Here is a 15,892-nt window from a genome sequence, read left to right as displayed (position 1 = left end):
AAAATTAGGGAATTAGTAAAGTATAAAAAGTCAGCCATACACACAGACACACACAGGATCAGTACCATCTTTCTACTCTCGCTGGTTGACCTTTTCCTCCAGCTGTGTGACCTCCACTCTGGACCTCTAGGCTGAGCGTTCCTGCTGCGGCTGATTGGCCGCTTGTTCTGGGCGCACAGGAGGGGTCCGTCCCAGTCTGCTCCACAGATCTGTGGGCTGAGGAGTGAAACGTAGTCTCATTCCTCAGCATCCAGACCCGTCTGGGTAGAGGCTGGCAGCCCAGCGGGGGTTTCTGTTGCTGCAGAGTGGATGTTAGGCACAAGTTGGGAACCACAGGGTGACCAAGAAGATGGATGATAGCGTCGCTGGCACCCTGCTACGGTCCTTCACAGTTTCAGTAAATTCATTCTGACACTGCGTTCTCCTCCTTCCTGTCAAAAACCACTGTAGATGGCTCTGGCATTTCTCCTCTGAAAACAGCTCTGAGCTCCTTCTGCTGCAGCGTGACCTTTATGGCCATATTTTACTACTGCATGGGATCATACATTTTGAAAAATGTCACATCTAATAGATTATTAAATAATATTCGGATTATTAAATGTATATCATGTTCTAATTATTAGTTTTTGTATTATTCATAAATATCCCAATGTTATAATCCATCCATCCATCTATCATGTAAACATTCTCAAAACAGAAACTTAGGGACAAGGGAGAAATTACCCCTCTCTACCAACACACACACTTACTAAGGACCAGTTGTGTGTGAGTCTGTGTGTGTGTGGCAGCTGACTGAATTCTGATGCCTCAGGGGCTTTGTCTAAACTGACCCGCCCGGACAGGCCTGCTTCCGTTCTGATTGTCCTCCAACTGCTCTGGTGATGGGGGCGCTGAGGTGGGGGCAATACGGGGGCATCAGTCACTGCGTCAAACAAGCGGTTGTCAGGTTCGGGTCCACCCACATTGCAGTATATGATCTAAACTCTTCATGTCATTCTGAGAAATTGTCAAGTTATTCTGAACAGAGGGAAACACACACTAGATCTATCTCTGTTTAGCTGTGCTCTGGTAACCCACTGTACCAGTGTCATCCACTGAAATGCTACTGACCACATTGTCACTTGTCTGTTTTGTCGTCCCCCCCGCCCTGTTCCTTGGCCCCAGTGGCTCACACCACTCAGGTAGTCCGCTGCCCCATAGCTCCAGGTTCAGTGACTCTCCAGAGCCCAGCAGGAGTACTGGGGGTCCAGGGCCCAGCCATGAGGGTCCCTCACAAAGCTACTGGAAAGAGGTGGATGACAGGCCCAACCCAGAGGAGATTCCAAGCCTCTCAGAGTGTGGGTGAGTGTGTGTGTCATAATTGAATGTTAAACTTAGAAGGTTCTTGTGACTTGTCAGATCTTGTGAATATGCTCTTACTGAAGTGTTGCGTGAGTGTCTGTGACCGACCGTGGACAGACGTGCGGAGTGTATATCCATGGACTACTCTGGATATTTTTACTGATTTTACCCTGGGTCAGCTTGTAAACTGTATTGGGTCATCAAAACTATTAGACAAATGTGTCAGAGAAGCTCAGCTGATGTACAGTATTGTATCGGACCAATCACAGTTGTTCTGATTGATTTGGCTGTGATGCAGCAGATAGGTGCATGTCAGGCTGCTGCATAGCTGCGGTACCTGAGCTATGTCATTGCATTTAAGGCTCAGTAGCACCACTGTCTGCCTCTGTCAGCTCTGTATGGTGTGTCTGTGGGTCCAGCTGATCCAGTTGAAGTGAAAGTGAAAGTGAAGTGATTGTCACACGTGATACACAGCAGCACAGCACACAGTGCACAAAGTGAAATTTGTCCTCTGCCTTTAACCCATCACCCTGAGTGAGCAGTGGGCAGCCATGACAGGCGCCCGGGGAGCAGTGTGTGGGGACGGTGCTTTGCTCAGTGGCACCTCAGTAGTACCTTGGCAGATCGGGATTCGAACCAGCAACCTTCTGATTACGGGGCCGCTTCCTTAACCACTATGCCACCACTGCCCCCCAGTTCTGAATCATATTAGTGAAACGAAGGAAGTAAAGCACAAGGCTCATACTTAAGTGCTTTGCACATTATACTGTCTCAAATAAGGTTTTTGTCATTTGTCCCTTTTGTGTGTGCATGCATAAAAGAGAAACTCAAAGAGAGCTTCATTAGACGAATTGACTTCATTAGTGAATTTCCTGTGACCACGCCAGTCTTGCTTTAAAGTAACCAAATTAATGCAGTTAACAGCACCACTGCTCTTTTTATTCAGCTGTTTTTATGCAATTTCTAATGAATGCCTGAGAAACCAGCTTTATTGTGTTCTGTGCTAATTAGTTTGCCTTTCTTCTCGTGATATCGTCTCTATTAATGTTGTTTTCCTCCTTCCTTTCTTCTCTTTTTTTTCTTTGCGTCTGTTTTCCCTTAGTGGAGCAGAGGGTCTGCTAACCTTTCTCCTTAAGACACTTGCAGAGCATTCCAGGTACACTTTGAGACACCACCCCTCGCCCCGAAAATCCTTCTTTAGCCTTCCAGACACCCTATTTCCACTGGCACAACCCGCCCCTGACTGTGGCCAATCCCACGTATTCCCAGACCCCAGATCAGCATTCCCTTTATTTTCCCTCCCCCAACCGCCTTCACTGATCCCAGTTCACATTGTTGTATTGTCAACCTTGGTACCCTCAACACACCCACATCATAATCAGGCTATACTGAATTCCATGAAAATGTTGATTCATATGTTACATTTGCAAAAAAAAGATTTAATGTCATTTACCTTCTGAATTTTTAACCCTTGTGTGGTGTTTGGGTCTGTGGAACCCATTTAATTTTTTACCAAAAGAAAAATGATGCAAATTATTAACCTTGCCTTTAACTTATCTTCTGTGACATTTTTTTAAAGATTTTCAATTGTTGTCCCTGAATTGAATCAGGGACAACTGACCCCTGCTGCCTAGCATGGTATGGTGACAGTATGGGATACCTACTGTAGAAGCCTTAGGCAAAAATCGATCTCCTTCTCACAGTCTGCGGTCTCTCCCCTCAGCTGTGTAACACCCTGCCGGTGAGAAAGTGGCTCACAGGGTCACAGGGCCACCTCACACGTTCTCTCTTTCACAGTCGAAGTGCTACGACTCCACTACTGCAGCTCCAGCTGCTCTCCAAAGCGCACATCACAATCACTTTAGGGTAAAAAGAAAGTCCCAGAACTCCTATACAGACCAGTCGTCTGCTCATGGGGAGAGCTCTGATGCTGTCAGATGTTCTGCAGGTTTACAACGCTTAATCCTAATGGTTTCCATACATCTCCTTTGTCCTCTACCTCCATTCACTTGTTCTTTCCCTCACTGGGTGTGCAAACGCATGATGAATTGTAACTTATGTCTTTTGGTATCTCCCCTGTTTGTCTTCATATTTTAGCATGACTGGTGGAACGATGGAACCATTTGATCTAGAACTTCTCAGCTTGAAGTGCTGGGGAATCTTAAGGCCCCTCGTCATGCATGTTGTTCCGAGCTCAGAACTGCGGTGTGTGTTCTCACAGGCAGCTGTACGCAGCCGAGGCCTCCAGCCCTCTACAGGGAGCAGAACGGGTTGGAAAGCTCCACCGGGGGATGTCCAGGGAAGAGTATCAGAAGATGATGGGACAGCAGGGGAGTCCACCTGGGGAGAACAGCCACAGGAAGGTGAGACCAGTGTTTGAGTATTCTAAAGCAGCACAGACCAAGGTTTTGTGATAAGTAAAAAGTAAAGAAACATTCATGTATGCCTAGTAGCAGCACATCTTTGGAAAAGAAAATGAAATAAATTTCCTACTTAAAAACAACACCTAAACAATAAAACATTTCAGGGTTGTGGAAGTTTCGTCCCATCTGCAAAATGGACTTTGAGCAGTAATGGCAAGGTTTTAGATTGACTGCCACTCAAAGTAATTTTATTAATTTTTTGTGTATGGTCCTTTATGGTTGTATTGCAAGCTGTGCTCAAGGTTGGTTGTGGTTCCTCTGGAAACTGTTGAACTTGTTTTACACATTAACTTCATTTCTGACACGTTGAAATAGCAGAAGATGTGTTCTTTTTCACCACCAATTCATTATCAGCTACCATGCTCTCACCTTCTTAGCCATTGTGCAAGATAACCATTATAAACTGTCCATCCTGTCTGACAACAAGCTGGTGGTGTTTTAGCTGGTAGTTGCATTTTTCAGTGCAGCATGAGTAAATATTCATCATTATTCATCAATTCATGCAGTCTTTTGCATTGTGCTTATTGTGCATTTGTCATGTCATGATGAGATCTTAAATATGATTTATTACCCAGCCTAGTCCTCTATCCAGAGGTAGATCAGTGATTGTGTTTCTTCTACTTGTACCAGGGTTAGGGTTAGCGAAAAGCGAAAGAAATTGTTTGCTTAATCAAATGTATTAGCCACGTATCTGTTTGTTCAACCTTAGTGTCATGTATTAAAGAAGGAAAGTTAGAGAAAGTGCTTATTTCATGTCTTATCCACCTTTTTTTCAACATTCACCTCTGTTCAGTTGCCTCCAGCCGTTTATCTGCCAGGAAGGATCCATACAATAGACTAATTTTAGCGAACACGTGATGTTGTTTCATGGAACCCCTCAATAGCACAGAACCTGGTCATTGTGCACCATGGGAGAGGTTGCAGATTCGTGGCGGGAACCTGTAGCTTCTAGGGCTGCTGGAGAAAACATTAAAGTTACCTCTTCCAATTTGGTCCTAAAAAGCAGCATGGATTCTGTGGAGAGTCTGGTCGCCCACGTTCACTCCCTCACACCAGGGTTTTTCTAATGAAAGCAGGCCCCTCTCCTGCGCCTGGGATGCCATTTCCTTTGATTTGGTTTTCTGATCCGAGAAGCAGGATGGCGGTGTGATCATCTGAGCGCTTTGAATGTTATCCATGTAGCGTTCTATGGAAGGTTTGCTTTCCATGGAAGAATGAGGGCTTGTGAGGAGCAGACATGTGAAGCAGCATGATGGGTAACACTCCTTGTTTAGTTTCAGCTCATTTATTCCCTCTTTTCAGCAGCTTATTGCTTCTAGCCTCTGGGGAGGGTGATGAACATTATTAATTTCTCCTTCTCACAGAGCCTCAGAATTGTGTGGAAAAAACACAACATTTTTGGTTGTGAAACTGTGGTGCATACGACACTGGTGGGCTCCCTTTTACGGTGTGTACTGTAAATATTTTCATGCAGCGCAATGTTAATATTGTTACTTGATGTTTCAATGCAGTACACTTGTTACGGTGGATGACAGTTCGAAATAAATAATAACAATTATATTTTAGGGATATGTAATCTATATATGTTGTTGAGTAGTCCTACACTATTGAATCTTAATAATAATTGGAGAGCCAAATATTTTGATACTATATAATTATATATTTATGAGCCTTTGTTCTTGACCATGTGTGGTTCTATCGCATTAGAAAACACACATTAGGGAAATTCTAACAAACATGTACTAATGAAACCATTCATGCTGAAAATGTACACAGCTTGACCGTACATCATGTCCCTGTGGACCACTGGGGCCTGGACAGCATTCATGATGTGCTGTTTCAGCCCAGTGGCTTCTGTGTTTTGTATTCTGAGGAGTCAGTGCGGCAGTCCATCCCTGACACTCTAACACACCAATATTCCCATCAGCTCACCAAAACGCTATTGTGGGAGACATGCCATGTGACATCAGTACAGCCTTTTCATTTAGTTATCAGCTTTAACTTCCTGTTGGCAGAATAGCAAAGGGGAAGTGTCCAGGATGGGGTCTGTGCTTCATATCCTATATGTGGCAGAGCCAATTTCATCTCTGGGAATTCTCGTCAGGGCTGCAGGATGGGGAAATAAAGGGTGCCTTTTGGAGGGCTGACGAGTTTAGCATAAGCGTGCTAATATGAATACGCTGGTAACTCTTCTGTTGTATATTTTCGACATTGTTGTGCACAGTGAAGAATTTGGCTTTTTTTATTCTGTGGACTATGCAGGACCTCACGTTTTGATTGATTAATAATTACAGAGGGCTGTGCATCAATCATTATCAATCATTTATAAATGATGAACTTGAAGGCTGAAGTTTAATTCTTTATCTTCTGTAAGGAGTAATAAGTAATTAAGTAATTAGTGGTCATGAACTAGACCTTCTGTCCAAATGGATGATGAATTTCTCTATTGCAACTTCCAATGGGAAGAGCTCTTGATTAATATAGCACTTCTGTGTAATGCAACAAATTTAATATGCCCCTAAATAGAGCACACCTTCAAGACCATAATTTATAAAACGTATATGGCTCATATATGGCTCCAATCTCTGTAGATCTGTGTGCATTTGCATGCCATGCACATATTGTATTACTAATTTATATACTCAGGTTCTTATGTTCTGTATGTTAGCATGACTTTAGTAGAGTGTGTGCATTTAATGCAGTTTATCTTTGAGCTGTAGTTCCCCGCTTTGGATCAGGACTGCGTTAGAGACGCCCAATAAAGCGGCAGTAGAACACCGCTGGCTTGCTTGGTGGTTCGGTGAGTGCTGGTCTTCACCGGTCACTGCACCCCAAATCACCTGTAGGCAGATCGCTGGTGGTGCGCTCTACCAGATGGGCTTCCCTGTTGGATCCCTGACAGGCGAGCTGATAGGAGAACAGGAACACTGTTCTGAAAGCATCCAAATAATAGCAAAACCGAGAGAGGATGTTTTATTAATAGAACACAGCTCAGGCCAAGTGGTTCCCATGCTTTTATTCTGGCTTCTGAGGTCACATCCTGCTTTTAACTGTACGTTATATTCCAAAGTTTTGATTTCCTGTGAGTTTTTTCCCCCCTCGTAAATCTCTTAAAACCAGCCCAGCTAAACTAAGCACATGCATTTTTGAAACATTTAAAAATGCCATCAATTTTATGAAAATAAATTTGTCAGATCCCCTCTAAAAAAGGAATATGTGTGTTCTCAGTGGTGTCAGTATTAATCTAGAAAGCATCTGTTAAACCAGTTAATCATAGAAAATGGTCCCAACATCCTGCCGTAAGTTCAGTGCATGTTCTTTTAGTTGCGAGTACTGAAACTGAAGAGAAGTGATGACGCCTGCATTAATGTTGACAGCACACACACACAAACACACAATAGTTAATGAAGCAAGTGTGTGTAGGGGGATTCTCTTGAGAGAAAGCATGTGTTCCTTACACCACATATTAAGACTGGGCATCTGTTTGTCTGCACATATTATTTCCCTCTCTCTCTCTCTCTCTCTCTCTCTCTCTCTTTCTCCCCATTTCCCCTCAGATGTCCACAGCCGGCAGCCCGTCCCCTCGGCGCTCACTCTACCGCACCCTGTCAGACGAAAGCGTATGCAGCAGCAACAGGAAGGGCTCGTCATACGGCAGCTCCCGTAGCTCAATGCTGGACCAGGCATTGCCCAGCGACATCCTCTTCAGCTCCACACCGCCCTATCACAGCACCCTGCCCCCTCGCATGGGTCTCAGCCATCCGGCCTCCAACCTCAGGAGTAAGTCCAGCTGGCCGCTGTCCCTCAGCCTGTCCACATGTGCTTCTGCCTTTCATCTTAGTTTGTTAGTAAGGACAAATGTATCTCTGCATCACATGCTTTTTGTTAATGGTGTTAATATAGTCACTATATTGATATTCTGTAGAATAGAGTTCCAACTTTTTCAATTCTTATGTATTTTTGTTGAGGCATAAATATTATTTCATATTATATCATCATATATTCTGTGTATAAAACCACCAAGTAAAACATTTTCATATTATAATATAATTTATACTATATTGATGATCTCAATGATCAATTTGAATAATTATAAGGTTCAGCATGAATGTGTGTTCAGGCAGTGAAATACCTATGTAACAATCCAGTGTGAGCTGGGCATGAATGCTGGTCCCGGGGCACTGAGTGCAGGCCACGCCCCTTCCCTATTCTCTGCACCTGTTTTCTCTCCTTTAAGGGAGGGCCTGCACCAGTGTGGTCCACTCTTGATGTTCTGTCATTGTCACTGTGTTTGTGGTGTGAGTGAGCGTTATGGATTTTATGTGTTTTGTGAAAGTGAAGTGATTGTCATTGTGAAACACAGCACAACACACGATGACACAACTAAATGTGTCCTCTGCTTTTAACCATCACCCTTGGTGAGCAATGAGCAGCCATGACAGGTGCCCGGGGAGCAGTGTGTGGGGACGGTGTTTTGCTCAGTGGCACCTTGACGATTCGGGATTCGAACCTTCTGATTACGGGTCCACTTCCTCCATATTGTATTTGAGATGTATTTGAGTACCCATTTCCTCTTCCCATTTCCCAAAGTAGAGCCCTATATGTTTGTTTGTCCAGTTTATATAAACTGTTTTTTCGTCCAAGCACCTGTGCCTCCTCTTCATTGGTGTAATGACAACCTATCACATGGCTGTTGTTCTGATATATGGATATAAATTGTGCTCTGTTTTTCCCATTTAACACTTGATGGAAAACTGAGACTCATGCACAAACTCGAGCAGTTATGTATGAAGTCTGAAGCATTAAGCTTTTACAATGCATGTCAGCTTCTTTTCGGTGTGTGCTATAAAAATATTATTAAACTAAAATTATTTTAAAAAATATTTAAACTTTTGCTAAAAGTGTATTCAGAGTGTAAACAGAGCTGTTTTGGTTATTCTGAGATCAATTAATAAATCAGTAAAGTTCCATAAATTCTGATGGGCCGGACCGTCAGCGCGCCTGCTATTCTGGCCACGGGAGGACAATCTTTAGGAAAGAAATGTGTAAATTCTGAATGTTTTGTCTTCTATGATATGTACATCAGATGCGGGAAGAATATTTATTTGTTGAGGTGGTATGGCGAGGTACCATCTGCTTTAATTTCCGGTGATTTGTGGCTTTTAGGCATTTTTTTTCCCCCTGCTGATTCTGTCACAGATACTGAATTCACAGCTTCATTAGTGTCCATCTCCAGCAGCGGTAAGGAATAAAAGGTGCCGTGCATTAGCATCACTAGCGTCGCTCCTGCCGCATCCACTCATTAATTAAAGGCTGGAGAAGCAGTTTGTCGTATGCTACGCCGTCCCCTCGCTCTGTGTGAAGGAGACACCTGTCACCTCCCGCCTGCTTCAGTAAGAGCGCCATCTGAATATGGATTAGCCAATACAGGTTAATGTACACTGACAGAGGAGAGGAGCTGAATATGGGTGGATATTTAGTGAATGCACTGATTGTCTGTCTGTTGTAATGTGTTTTGTCTGTCTCCCATTATTGACTTTGTCTGTCTGTCTGTTAGCATTGTATGGGGTCAGTTGTTGAAGTGAATTTATGACATGCTGTTTGATTTTAGCCAGTGCAAGTAATTAATAAATGTTGTCATTATTGACATTTGCAAACACCACCCACATCTTATATAGCCCCACTAAAACGTGCCATTTTTGTCACTGGACTCTCTCAGCCTAGAGTCACCATTTACCCTTTTAGAGTTGAGACATGGAAGTAGAGTTCAGTGTTGAGACATGGAAGTAGTGTTCAGTGTTGAGACATGGAAGTAGAGTTTCTCTGTTTGTATGTTTTTAGCAGAGATGACACATTTGCTGTGCAGTTTTCATAAATGCACATCTGTGAGTCCACTTTGCTTCTTGACCTCCTAACCACAATTTTTTTATGCTGTTAACCAGTTTTTTCTTTCTCTGTGCAGATGACTTCTGGTTTTCGGACGGCTCCCTGGCCGACAGGGCCAAGTTCACTGACCCAGGCCTCATGCCTCTTCCTGATGCGGTCACTGACCTAGACTGGTCTCACCTTGTTGATGCTGCCCGGGCATTTGAAGGCACACAGGCTTTCGGTGGGTTGTTTTAGAAATCACCTTTATGATCTTTTCTGTGTGGTTTCTTTGCACCAAGCCGAGTGTGTGTGCATGTATGTATGTGTGTGTGTAATATCTTAGAGAAAGCTTTGCTTTTAAAAGCATCGCTGCTCTACTTTTGGGCCTTGAAAACACAGCCATTTTCACACCATAAACCCAGCATGACGCCACTTAAGAGGAGGGCCCTCCTTATTGCCTCCTGCAATTAAGCACTCAGTCACCAGTTGTGGGTAATTACGCCCTTTTCCTGTATATGCTTTGCATCTGAAAGCTTTGACCCCAGTGGATACTTCTTGGGCAGTGTCCTTTAAATACATCTACGTGTAAAAGATCCTTCATTCGCTTCCTATAGGTAACCCTCATGCACAAAAAGACTATCTGAAAAATTAAAACACTGCCCGAGAAGTAATAATAAGCATGAAATAAATAATAAGGATATATTTTATTATTCATAATTTATGGTCTTCAGTTTAAGTATTTTAAGCTAATTGCTGGGACTTATTTGCGAAGTATGTTTTGGGATGCCCACACTTTATGCATGGTGTTCCTGGAGATGACTTGTCCACCAACAAGGAATTTCCATCAAATGCATGGCTTTTTATGCCCCCCTACTTTCATAATATTTGTAATAGATTTTTTGATTGATTCATCAATAATTATCTGTATTTTGTAATTTGGATGCTACCAATTCAGCACAAGCAATATAGGCCACATATTGTGTTTCTAACATTACAGTAAAAGAAAGTGAATTGTACACACGGTCTATCCATCAGTGTGACTATCAGGAATCTATTCTAGGATCCTTCATTATAAACAGAGTAGAAAACGTCACAGCATGATCATTGCTGCACTCTGATATTTAAATTAAATTTTACACACATAGAAGCTCTTCAGATTGGACTGATGTCCTCTTAATGTGCAGATTAGGAACTTCCTATCTCAGCTTATCGCTTTTGTTTAATCAAACGAGCATACAGAATGACAAATGTTATGATTACATCCTTTTTAAACCATTTATGCAGAAATCACCACGTCAGGGATACTGAATGTTTCTGGCAAGGCTACCAAAACAGAGCTCCCAGAATGATGACTTTAAAAATGTCGACCGCATGTAAAATCGGTTCTGTCCTCTAGACCAGCGCGTGGCCTCGTTCTGCACCATGACTGACTTGCAGAGGGCAGAGGCCCTGCAGATCTCCGAGGAGCTGAGCAGACGAGTGGTGGCTGCGCAGGGTGCCGCGCTGGACTCTGGGTACGTCTCTGCCTGCCAGTGAACCACTTGACCCAGATGCGGGAGGGGTTCATTTTCTCATCGGTCCACCGTGTGTGTGTGTGTGTGTGTGTGTGTGTGTGTGTGTGTGTGTGTGTGTTTTTTTTTTTCCTCAAAGGGACCCGTCTTCCGCCACCCTGACGGGCAAAGTCAACCAGCTTGAGGTGATCCTGCGGCAGCTGCAGCACGACTTGAGAAAGGTGTGTTTTCTCTCTCTCTCTCTCTCTCTCTCTCTCTCTCAGCCCTGTGATGTTTTGCCAGCGTTAGCGTTTATCCCATGAACGCCTGCCAGTCAAGAGCTCACTCCATTATGCACAGGTGGACATGTGTCGGCCATTGTGCTTGAATTGTAGGAAGTGCGTCACAACGCAGTGCACAATTGTCATGTTTCTAGAGGAAATGGGGAAAAGGAAATGGCGGCCAAACAGAGCTCTAAAAGCCTGGATAATGGGCACCCTTCAGCTCTGAAATGCCACATTGTTGGCCTAATTTAATTTCCTTTTCTCCTGCTTTCCGATGACTGGAAGGTTCTTTACAAAGGCGAGGAGGCATTCACTCACGTCTGAGATGATGAAAGGCTCCTTACCGAATTGCTTTGTTTTGGATTCATCTGTCATTGCTTACTGCCATGTTAACTTGATTACCACAACGCTGTAACAAGTCATTTATGGTTAACTATAATTATTTAGTTTTTTGCTTTCATTGTTGTTACAGAAATATTCTGTTTATATTATAGATAACTTTGCTGATTTCATTTTTGTCATATACATTGGGATTCCAACCCCTAGTATGTAATTGGGCATAATTTGAACATTTGTTGCCAGCAGCAACCAATTTACACCGTTATACTTTACATTGTATCAAAGTATCACTTCTTCAGTGAAGAGATATCATAACATTTTTACAAAAATGTGAGGCATGTACTTACTTTTGTACGATACTAAATTTATAATAATTTGAATAAACTATATAAATCTCCCCAGGAGAAAGAGGACAAGGCAATTCTGCAAGTGGAGGTGCAGCACCTGAGGCAGGACAACATTCGGCTGCAGGAGGAGAGCCAGAGTGCTGCCGCACAGCTCCGGAAGTTCACAGAATGGTTCCTGCACACCATTGACAAGAAGCCCTAAGCATCTGTTCCCACCCCAGAGAGCCCTGTCAACAGAAGCCCTGTCCCTCCACCCCATGTCTAGACCCCAACACTCATCTCTAACGCCGAAGACTCTTGATGGAACCTGCGTTTGCCCTATGGGCCAGTAGAGAACAGGACTTCCTCCTGCTTGACTTTGGGAATGTATCAGCGGGCTCCGCTCTGAACACAGGCAATGAGAGTGGCCAGTCAAGCAACAGGAACATTCTGCACGTGATGACGTGGTACTCAGCCGGGTCTGAGGATCCAGACGTCATCTCCGTTTGGCTGCTCCCGTCAGGGGTTGCCACAGCGGACCAACCAATCTGGTTGGCCACATAATGGATTTAGCAAAAGTTTGTGCCCTTCCAGATACAACCCTCTCCATTTACCCGGTCTGGCACCATGAAATACACGGTTACATGCATTCTCAGTGGCTGTGGTTGGTCTGAGGATCCAGTACATTAAGGAAAATGAATGTAACTCATCACCTACCTTTACTGGATGCTTCATTCTTCATATCATCATCAAACACTCTGGTTTGAGCCCTGCCCCCGTGACCCCATATTGACAGTGACATTGATGTTAAAAGGCTAAAAGGTTCTCTCTGTAGCCGGAATTTCATAAATATATATTTGGAATATATATATATATGAACTCACTCAGTGTTATTTCTGTCCACTGTCACCATGTCAGCAATAAAAAAAGTCACGTTAGTAGCAGAGCGGTTTTGAGGCAAACGTCGCCATGCATTCTATTTTTCCTGAGCAGAGCCTGTGCCTAAAAATTCCAGACGGCGTATGGACTGTAGTCTTTTTGTCTCTGTCTTTTGAACACATGCCTTGTCCACTGTGTGTCTAGTTGGTCAGGAATCTGGTCTTATGCAGTTGTTCTTTTTTTTTTTTTTTTTTTTTATTCCTTTGGAACAAGGGCAGTCAGCGAGTCGCACTCACAATGCCAAAATGTGTTTATCTGTACAGAAGCACCAAATGAAGTGTCTTGTATTTAACAGCATTATTTAAGCGGAAAAAAGTGTTTATTTTATTAAGAATATTTTCTTTTTGTTTTTATTTCTGCACTAAGAGAAGAGGCGAAGCTCTGTTTGGGATGTAATGTGGGCTACATTACAAAAAAAGAAGACATGTCTTTTTTTTGTTGTTGTTGTTTTCTCTTCGTTCCAACATTTGGATGCTGCTAGAATACAGTTTGATGTTTGTAAGCTTTTTAAATGTCTTCTCTGTAAATTGTTTTCTTTTTTAAAATAAATGTAGTATGTAAAATATGAGCGTTTTTCAATTTTAGAAAAAAAATTTAATCGGGTCAAATGGCCCCCTATTCATACCTCGCCTGGCTTTGTGATGATGCAGCCATTTCCTCAGATCACCGGCTGTGTTGGAAATGTGGTTGCCATGGGTCTTGTTGCCATGGATGCAGCCTATTCAATTTAGCGCCCATGAGAGATCCTTCAGAAACTGTTTTAATCGAATGGATGCAAAAAATCTGGAATACACCGGCACTGAGCCAGTGCTCACCTCCTGGACCCTTCTGACCGAGGGTCTGCAGCTACTTCAAAATGTTGTTTTGCTGGAGAAAAGATCTCCTCCCGCATCACATCTAAATTGTTCCAGGCTATAGTAACAACTGCGGTGCCGGTAATGAATTTTATCCAGATTTCACACAGATGTGCAGCAGCAGCTCCAGCTTAAATACACATGATTCAATTACCAGCGTCCCAGCAGCTCATTACAGCAGCTGCTGCGGGGAAACAGTCGCTCCTGCGCTCGGAACACGGCAGCTGGCAAGAACGTCGACTCGCTCGCGTCCGTTGTAAATGTCTCTGTGACAGATTCCTCGACTCTGGCTCTATTGAAGTGGTATGAAGGGGAAAAAAAACATGGAATTTCAAGAGGGAACACATGTGGAAGAAGCTTAATAAGAAAATTGCTGCACTCCCAGTCCTGGTGAAGAAGGGGGGTTAACTGTTTAATAGGACGATGTCAATATGTTCCCATTCGGAACATGTGGCTGCTAGATGAGCAATCGTGCAGAGAGGACATGAGTGACTGTATTGGCGAGTGGTTGAGGTCTCTAAGCTGGTTTTAGAGACACCAGCTAGTGTCACTAAAACCCTAATTTGCCCATGATGTGCTTGGGTTTTGGTCTTCAGGTTCACCAAACTGCAAAATGAGGTGAACCGTGGAGCCACTGCTGTGTTATGGTCACATACTGCGGTCAACTTAATTCTATAGGCGCAAATAGACCCGCAACCAGCCACAGTTTATTTTTAAAAACGGTTCGGGAACATGTGAGATGGAAGATGCCTGCTGAACAGGATAAAATTTCTAACACATCACTTTAATTCTTCTGAAGACCATGACCCTTGTGATGAACAGATCAGTGAACGGCTGGCATTATGACATCAGAGTCTATTTGGGGTTTCTTACATACTTTAGCTGCACTGTTTGTCTTGGGTGGGGCATGGTGTGAGTCTGCGGGATAAAAGGAGCTTTCTGGATGTGTGGAGAGGTTTAACAGAAGACTTTGATCACCAGAAAATGCACATTCTCATGTCCACATTGCTGCTGTAGACCTCACTTCCGATCTTATCTGCACCAGACATTTCCCTGTAGTGACAGAGTCCCAGTCGTGACTCTGAGAGCTCCCACTGGCAGTGATCAAATATGAGTGACAGGATACGACCTACAGCGAGTGAATGAGGGGTCAAATTTGTGTGTGCATGTGTGTTCACATTCACATATGCAGCTTGCCTTTCTAAAGTACTGAAACAACACCAAACAAAGATTATCACATTTGTATTATAGAATCAGAATATAGAAAAAATTAATTACATTAGATTATGTTTAACTCTGTCATTGCCCATAATAAAAGTATAATGAAATGCTATTGAGCGTCCAACCAGAAGACAACAGTATACAAAAGTGCAGAGGAGCATAACGTTCTGGGCATTATGCAGGATAAGAGCTGTGGCAAAGTAATTCAGTTATAGACAGGAAAAAGAGTGATGTCCATGGCTGGGGGGATAAGGACAGGGTCTAGAATTCAGTATTCCGATGGTGGTGAGGAAGAATCTGTTCCTGAGGTTCCTCCATTTCTTAGATGGAATGAGGGAAAACAGTCTGTGGCTGGGGCGTGTGGGCCCACCTCATCTAGAGTGACTTACAATCAGTAGTTACAGGGACAGTCCCACTGGAGATGCTCAGGGTTAAGTGTCTTGCTTAAGGACACAATGGAAGTAACTAGGGTCTGAACCTGTGACACTGTGGGCTTCTGGTTCATAGGTGAGGGTTATCCACTAGGCTACTAGCACCTACCAAGCCTAAGCATTTGTAGAACTTGCCTGTCAGTACCCTTAAACAAATGAGCTTTTGGTTTAATTTTTGTAAGCTCATAACTAATCTTGTTTATCTTGTTTTCTTATGGTTATGGCCTGAGTGTAAGTTCTGGTGGCCAGTGGTGGCCTAGTGGTTAAGGAAGCGTTTTGGAACTTATCTGAGTGTGGATCCTCCACCTTTTTTGCCTCAAAGGGTCTTTTAACCCTTGTCTCACTTGTGCCATGACACCTCTAATTGACTTGTGCC

The 15,892-nt window shown here is 43.4% G+C and overlaps 1 protein-coding gene across 2 annotated transcripts in view; it reads left to right on the top strand.

The window, feature by feature from the left end:
- LOC114795750 (signal-induced proliferation-associated 1-like protein 2) overlaps positions 1-13,421 on the top strand; it is an 83,082-nt gene extending 69,661 nt beyond the window's left edge. Inside the window, exons 15-22 of one of the 2 annotated variants that reach the window (XM_028989352.1) lie at positions 1,165-1,341; positions 2,444-2,497; positions 3,563-3,704; positions 7,322-7,544; positions 9,727-9,873; positions 11,029-11,146; positions 11,283-11,364; positions 12,148-13,421. In XM_028989352.1, the coding sequence (XP_028845185.1) occupies positions 1,165-1,341; positions 2,444-2,497; positions 3,563-3,704; positions 7,322-7,544; positions 9,727-9,873; positions 11,029-11,146; positions 11,283-11,364; positions 12,148-12,294 (1,090 nt within the window). In that variant the 3' untranslated portion in view covers positions 12,295-13,421. The remainder of the gene's footprint in view (positions 1-1,164; positions 1,342-2,443; positions 2,498-3,562; positions 3,705-7,321; positions 7,545-9,726; positions 9,874-11,028; positions 11,147-11,282; positions 11,365-12,147) is intronic. The other variant, XM_028989354.1, reaches the window with a different exon arrangement.
- Positions 13,422-15,892: the final 2,471 nt, after the last annotated feature.

Source organism: Denticeps clupeoides, chromosome 8, assembly GCF_900700375.1.
Source record: "Denticeps clupeoides chromosome 8, fDenClu1.1, whole genome shotgun sequence".
NCBI classification, from domain to species: Eukaryota; Metazoa; Chordata; class Actinopteri; order Clupeiformes; family Denticipitidae; genus Denticeps; species Denticeps clupeoides.
This window is presented reverse-complemented; position numbering and strand designations above follow the sequence as displayed.